Source organism: Triticum dicoccoides, chromosome 2A (assembly GCF_002162155.2).
Source record: "Triticum dicoccoides isolate Atlit2015 ecotype Zavitan chromosome 2A, WEW_v2.0, whole genome shotgun sequence".
Taxonomy (NCBI): Eukaryota; Viridiplantae; Streptophyta; class Magnoliopsida; order Poales; family Poaceae; genus Triticum; species Triticum dicoccoides.
In genome coordinates, this window is record NC_041382.1 from 770517649 (window position 1) to 770524619 (window position 6971).

The following is a 6971-nucleotide window of genomic DNA, read 5'->3' on the forward strand; positions in this document are numbered from 1 at the left end:
AGCATTACGAGACCACTAGCATTCCCTGACCATGTCCGTCAACAGATAATTACCTCCACAGATGAGGATGATCCATGTGTGAGTTGCTCCTTAATCCGACGCCTGCCAGCCTTTTCCGCCTGGGATCTTTCAAGGTTGCCGGCATCGCAGTATGTGCATGGGTTTTCACCATACAACCGAATTATCAAAAGCCCCACAGCTCGTTCCATGACAAGCCTTATATAGTTTGTCACCTTGTCTTCATCCCCGCACCCGAAGATCTGCAGCACCTTCAAGTTCGGGTGCTTCAAATCCTTGGATGGCTCCCACACCACGTTGGTCTTCTCGGCGCTGTTCTCGGGCGTCTTGACACATGAATGTCGAGACAACTTCAAGCAATGATATAGAGAGTAAGTAACACATGTTAATTAAACTGCCACCAACCCATAATATAAGAGCGTTTTTAACACCCCTATATACTTTTCAAGGAATTTGCATGAATTAAATCGTAAGTATGTCACATGAATATGCTTCTGGGATTCCATTGTAATTACAACCATATTATCCTCTTATTTCTTTTAACCAAGATTCTTTGTAATATGAAACATAAGACGGCGATGTGCATCACTCGATGCAGAGGCTAGGCTCTCCTTTTCAAGAAAAACATATGACGAATTTTTGGATTACTCTAACATGAGATACGATCCAACTTTTTTTTTTGCCTTGCATGGACATTGTCTCGCTGCAAAATTACAATGCGGCTTGTATGCACTACTTGTAGTATTTGTGATAAGTTGGTGAGTGGTTGGAAATTAGATTAACTTGTTGGTACGTTTTAAATGCTGAATATCCGAAAAACATATCATCATAAAAATGTAGAATGTGTCATGTACATGCTAAGATGTGGACTAAATTAGAAAGAAGGTTAAGTAACACTTACTGCCAAATCATGTAGGGCAGGTGCAGCCTCAAGGATGAACAGAGTCCAGCTCAGATCACACTCACAGAAGATACCGAAAAGACACACAGAGGTCAGGTTTCTGAATATAGCAATGCACTGCTTCGGAGGTTCTGGCTGAATCCAAATCTGCAGCAAGAACATACATGCACAACTGAAACTGGTAGAGAGGAACACATGGTATGAAGATGCAGAAGATTTATATCTAAATTTACCATTTGGTACCCAAAACAGAGAGTCAGTGTTGACAGGTTCCTAGCACCAGCACTCGTTGACAGGCATTCGCTCAGCGCGAATGGCTCTTGCCATGCCTTGGCTTTAGAAGCGAGTACTAAACCGCGAAGCTCAGGAACGTAGCCAAAGCGCACTGGAGGGTTATTGAAGAGCCAACATTTGCACTCCACCTGTCCAAGCTTGGGGACAGAGACGAGCTCGATCCGTGTGCACAAAAGGCCGATGAACTCAAGCTCCTGGAGCTCAGAGCACGGCACATCAATCCTGAGCGTGGAGTGCAGATCAAGCAGTCTGCAGAATCTCAAGCTGAGGTGCCTGAGCCTACCGCAAGTGGTAATGAGGTCAGTGATGTCGGAATTTCCAAAAGCATGATATTCGAGCGTAAGCGTCGTGAGCCACGAGAAGGCAACTGGGTAGGCGCGGGAGAAGGCCATGAACTCCTGCCCAATCTCAATGTTGCTGCCCAGCGGGTTAGTGCCCGGCGGGGATATGCAAAACTCAAGGCATTGGGTGTGGCCCAAGCTCACAATGTCCTCGATGAGGCGGCCTATGGAGCTCAGGTGAGGGGAAGACGTGTAGAAGCTCAGGACGAGCACCTTGAGGGGACCACCCTCGGCGGGAGGCACCCGAGTCAGCAAGGCCCGCGCCGCGCCCGTGAACGCGTCCATGACCTCGAGCGGCGTGGCGCCGCGGAAGTGAGCGACGTCGAGGCGCACGCGCGAGAGGTGGCCGGGGAGGTGCCGCCAGCGCGTGGAGAGCGCGCCGGCGCGGACCGCCTCGCGCAGGTCGAGGCGCTCGAGGATGTCGAGTAGGAGGGGGTCGGGGAGCGCGCTGATTCCATCCTCGCCGCCGTGGCCGACGTCGCGCTTGGGCGGCGGCGACTCCATGGTCCCGGCCGACTGACTGAAACCCTAGCTAGGACCAATCGAGAGATATGCACCCCGGGCGGCTGCCTCCTGTTTCGAGGTCGCGGCTCCTCCGGCGCTCCGCTCCCCAGCCCCCGCATGCGGCCGTCGATCTGGAAGGGACGGGAAGCGCCGCCTCCGCCGCGCAGCCAGCTCGATCCGACTCCTCCTCGATTCTCCTTCCGCCGCGCCGCTGAAATCGATCGTCAGCTTGGATTCGGTGGTTGATTGGATGGTGGATGCATTGGATTTGTGCTCTACTGCTGCTAGTGATGGTGAATCTGGATGGCGGCAGCGGAATGGAGAGAGACGCGAGGAGGCAGAAGAGGCTCTCACAAAGGGTGCCTTTTTTTTCTCCTTGTGGGATGAGTAAATTTCATTTATTTATTTCGAGAGAAGGTACAAATAATGTTGATTTTGGTACCACACTCTTGTACATGGAAATACTGAATATTTTAAAAATAATGTGTTTTCCATGCGAAACAAACTAATATGTTTTTGGTACAAATTATAATGATGTGTGAAAAGAGGATCTATGTTGATTTACCAGGCAGCAAGCTTGGCCAGCTTTCCAGAAAAACAAGCAGCCAACCATGTTGATTTTGCTAACACGCGGGGAATAGTTGTTTATACCTAATAATAATATTTGTGAATCAACACTTTAGTTACATTTCCCCGATTTCATTAAAATAGCTTTTGGAAAGGTACTTTATATCTCTTGCTAGATTGGGTGTAAAGTGCACCAATATGCTTTTGGGCCCTAGGTTTGAGTGAAACTGAGAATTTGAAATTTCGAAAATAAATTTGGACTGTCAATACTTCAAAATATTTGACGCGTGCACATGGATGTGACCTGTTTATCAATAATTTTCATATTTTTATATGTAAATAAATACATAAGGCCCCTTGTTGCTTTTGTCAACTAGGAGAACACCTCCTCACCAAGGAACACATCGTCAAGCTTCCTATTTTTATTTTTAGGGCGTGTTCTGAACTCCTCCAACTTCACAAAACTTCATAAATTCAGCTTCTTTTCGTGGCTTCTAACTTCAGCTAGTGATCCAGAACCATTCTACTTCGATAGACAACTTCTTGTCGCACTGCAGCAAGCTAGGAGGCCTTTCGCCCTGTTTGGCGCAGATTGGGCCGGTTGGAGGCAGCCCAATTCGGGCCCAGTGCACCTATTCAAGAGGAGAGACGGTTGGTGATTCGTTGGGGATCGCTCATGTAGCGATATTTTGAGGAGGGAGCAGCGAACAATTATATTTGGTGGTGGCAACTCCTTGTAAATAGGGTGAACTTCTATTTTTCAAGTCAGTGAACCTAGGCCGACCGAGCTTCAAGTTTTTTGCAGTGTGATTTGGCTCAGCTTCGAGAAGTTAGCTTCTTGCAGTAAAAGCATTCGGGTCAAAATCTATTTTGAAGTTGGTGGAGTTAGAAACTGGAGGAGATCAAAACACACCCTTAAGCTTCATATTCTTCATTGTTGTCTCCAAATCAATTGCATCCTTTCCCTTCGTACTGCGTAGATGGTCGCGGCGCCTCCAGGAGAGCATGTAGGGCCGGCTCAATAGTGCTAGTTCATTTTATTCCTTTACGTTTCTCTTTAACTTTTTTTATTTCCAAAATTACTTTACTTCAATTTTTAGAAATGTTCACCGCATATTAAAAAATATTCATCAAATTTTAAAAACTATTCACTCTTTTTTTAAATGTTCCTACCATTCAGAAAAGTGTTCGTGAAATTTCAAAAATATTAACATGATATTTTTTTTTCATGGTACTTCAAATCATGAAAATGTAAAACATTTGTCTGTATATTTAAAAAATATTCGTGAAATGTAACATTTTTCCCACAATTTTATAAAATTGTTCATAGCATACAAAAAAATATATTCATATCATTAATAAAATGTTGTAACACTGAACTAATGTGTGCACGCTTCAAATATATTAAGAAAACAGTTCAACGTATGTTTAAAAATGTGTACTTTCTATTTAAAAAATATTCAGTGTGTTTTTGAAAATGTTCAACTATGTATTCGGATGAATGTTCGACATCTATTTGTAAAAGGAAAAAATATAAATAAAATGAATGTGAAAATAGTAAAAATAATAATAATGGAGGAAAACCCAGAAAAGAAAAAGGAAAGACTCCGCAAAACCTACCCAAAACCGGTGAAACCCGGGCAGAAGGTCCCATGAAGAGCTTATTAGACGCCACCAAAAAATAAAAATAAAAAAGCTTCGCAAAACCGCTACTAGGCGTGATCTACTTCAGGGATGGCTGTAGGAAACGCTACGATGTCATGGTATAGATGTGTAGCACTGATGTGGATACCCGGGCCATGCCAGTTTGGGTCAACAAGTCCAGGCCTTTAATGGACCTGATTTAGCGAGAGATATAGCACTGATGTGCATTTTTTAGGTTGCTTTACTGCTTTCGATTTTGCACGCACCTGAGAATCATCACTTTGGGGTTCTAATTTCCACGGAGAGATGTATGAACCCAACTTGCTTGCTTGGGTATACAACAGGAAGACCCTTTGTGTCCCAGCTCACCAGGTGCTCGCAATTATTCTAAATTTATGTCAGGATTTCTGGTTATACGCTTTTAATGGGAGGAGACGTTTCCGTTGAACTACGAGGTGGCTACGGTAACTTCGTAAAATCTCAAGATGACATGTTAGCTCAGTCTTCCAAAGATGCTCATAAAGATAGGGTGTGCGTGTGTGCGTTCATAGAGGTGAGTGTATACACGTATATATGAGCGCTTGTGTCAGTACTGTGTTTGAAAATAAATAGAAAAGGCTTATATTTGTAAAAAAAATCCCAAAATCGGACCTCAATGGTCGCAGGTGCCTGAGAGTCTTCTCAGGTGTCTTAAGCCCTACCTCTATATTTTTCTCTAATTTAAAGTTGTCTGCCCACATTAAGATCCCGCGAAAAAAAGATCACTTCGGGTAAAATATATTTGTTTGGTCATTGTTCTTTCTGCTATAGATATCTTTTTGAAAATGTACTATTTTTCGTGTGACGCAGAAACACACATTTTCTGCCAGGGTTCGAATTAACTCTAGCAATGCTGACTTAAGTATTGAAGTTCACCCGACTTCATCTTGCTAGTGGCAGGTATCATAAACCAAACAATTCCTGAGAAGCCTAGCTTTGATTAGAAGAGGTAACATCAATAGCATGGGGACAAAAGAGTTGTCGATCAAGCTCATGATCGACACCAATGCACAGAAGGTAAGCTTTGTTGAGGCCAGCGGCGAAGTTGTGGAGTTCCTCGCTGCCCTCTTGTCCCTGCCGCTAGGCACCGCCATCAATCTACTGACCAAGGAGAACATGATCGGTAGCATCAGCAACGTCCTCGGCAGTGTAGAGAAGCTGGACGCCAACTACAAGAGCAAGCAGACGCGCCTCAGCCCGTCCGTCGGCACCACCACGCTCAACCACCTACAGCAGCTGCCCCCTATAGCGCAACAGCCATGGCCACATCAGTACCCAAGGCCACGTACACGGTTGGGGAAGACCTCTCGGTGACTCCAGCATCTTTTTTCACGACCATCTTGCTATTGGGCCTCCCGCGGTTGGCGCAGTGTGGCGTCAAGGACCTCGACACACTGCAGGAGAAGACCGTGAAGGTCGGCCAGAAAGAGGTAGGTGGTGTTGGAATGTAGGCGCTGGGGATACTCTCTGACCGTCCTCACGGATGTTTTTCTGCCGAAGAAGAATTCTCGTTGAAAGAGACAAGCCACGGGGAAACTCGTCCAGATATGATTGCTATCTCGTTAATTTAGAATTTCAAACAAGACTTTTCCCTCATATTACTATGGCTTGGTGTACTAGGTAATGGAATTTAGCCGTGATAGATTACATCTTTTCTCCCGCGGCTGCGGTGTAGTGTTGCTTTTGGTGTCTCTCGGTTGACTCATTGCATACGAATATCTTTCTTTTGTTGAGTCATTTTTTTTAATTTTCTTGAAAGCAAAGCAAAAGCTTTTATAACTTAACCGTGCCGGGGCAGATCACCCTCAGCACAAGCTGCAACATGGGCAACTACATCTGACTCCCAGTCTCCCACTCCATATACGAACGACCCAGACTAGTTAGTTCATGTGCTATAGACTTTGCCCTACGACAAGAAGCAGAAATCTCATGTTTCGGTAACCACTTCTTTTAACTGGAACTTTTTGTCTTCGATGACAGCCGCGTAAGCCGAGGAGTCCACTTTAGGCTGGTCATAGTGGGGACTAACTTATACGTGTCATGCATATGACACTAGTCTAAATTACTATATTTATAATGCAAAGTAATATAGTACTAGTATCATAGATGACTTCATTTATTAACTTGTAGACTCATCTTGTATTGGGAAGCGCTATGTTACAGTAACATATTATGTTACTACTTCTCATTAACTACTTCAAAATTTTCTTGAAGTGTGCTATGTTACTAGCTAAGTTACTCCCACTATGACTAGCCTTAGTGAGATCAAGCGCTTCCTGCAATAGCGTGGAAACCGTCTCCTGTTAGAATGACGGCAATTCATTATTATATTTGAACAAGTTCCAAACCAGTATATAAATGTACGTAGTCCTACCGGAAATGAAAGCTGGAAGTAGAATTATTCGTACATTTGATACACCAGCAATTAAAGAAACACCTGACATGTAAGTATATAGTTTAATAACCTCAATCACTGATCACTGTACAGTTCTACTACTAGTTTAGTAGAACCGCATAGTGATCGAGGTTATTAAACTACGCTGATCTATAGTTCTCAGCAAATGGCTATCGAAGTTATCCGTCGAGACCGATGCCATTTGGGCGTAGATTCTCCGTAGCAAGTATCTTCACTTCAAAATTTTGTTCCAGGTGATTGCGAGGCC

At 44.3% G+C, this 6971-nt stretch overlaps 2 protein-coding genes across 2 annotated transcripts in view; both read right to left on the reverse strand.

The window, feature by feature from the left end:
- Positions 1-21: 21 nt before the first annotated feature.
- On the reverse strand, positions 22-2406 carry LOC119352433. The gene is made up of 3 exons (XM_037619067.1): positions 1153-2406; positions 920-1066; positions 22-368 (listed from the first exon to the last, which is right to left on the reverse strand). The coding sequence occupies exons 1-3, from the start codon at positions 2056-2058 to the stop codon at positions 39-41; spliced, it is 1383 nt and encodes a 460-aa protein (XP_037474964.1). The 5' UTR covers positions 2059-2406; the 3' UTR covers positions 22-38.
- Positions 2407-6573: 4167 nt separating this feature from the next.
- LOC119358416 (putative FBD-associated F-box protein At5g22720) overlaps positions 6574-6971 on the reverse strand; it is a 1119-nt gene continuing 721 nt past the window's right edge. Inside the window, exons 2-3 of the mRNA XM_037624969.1 lie at positions 6683-6745; positions 6574-6608 (exon numbers count right to left, since the gene is read on the reverse strand). Coding sequence (XP_037480866.1) covers positions 6574-6608; positions 6683-6745 — 98 coding nt within the window. The remainder of the gene's footprint in view (positions 6609-6682; positions 6746-6971) is intronic.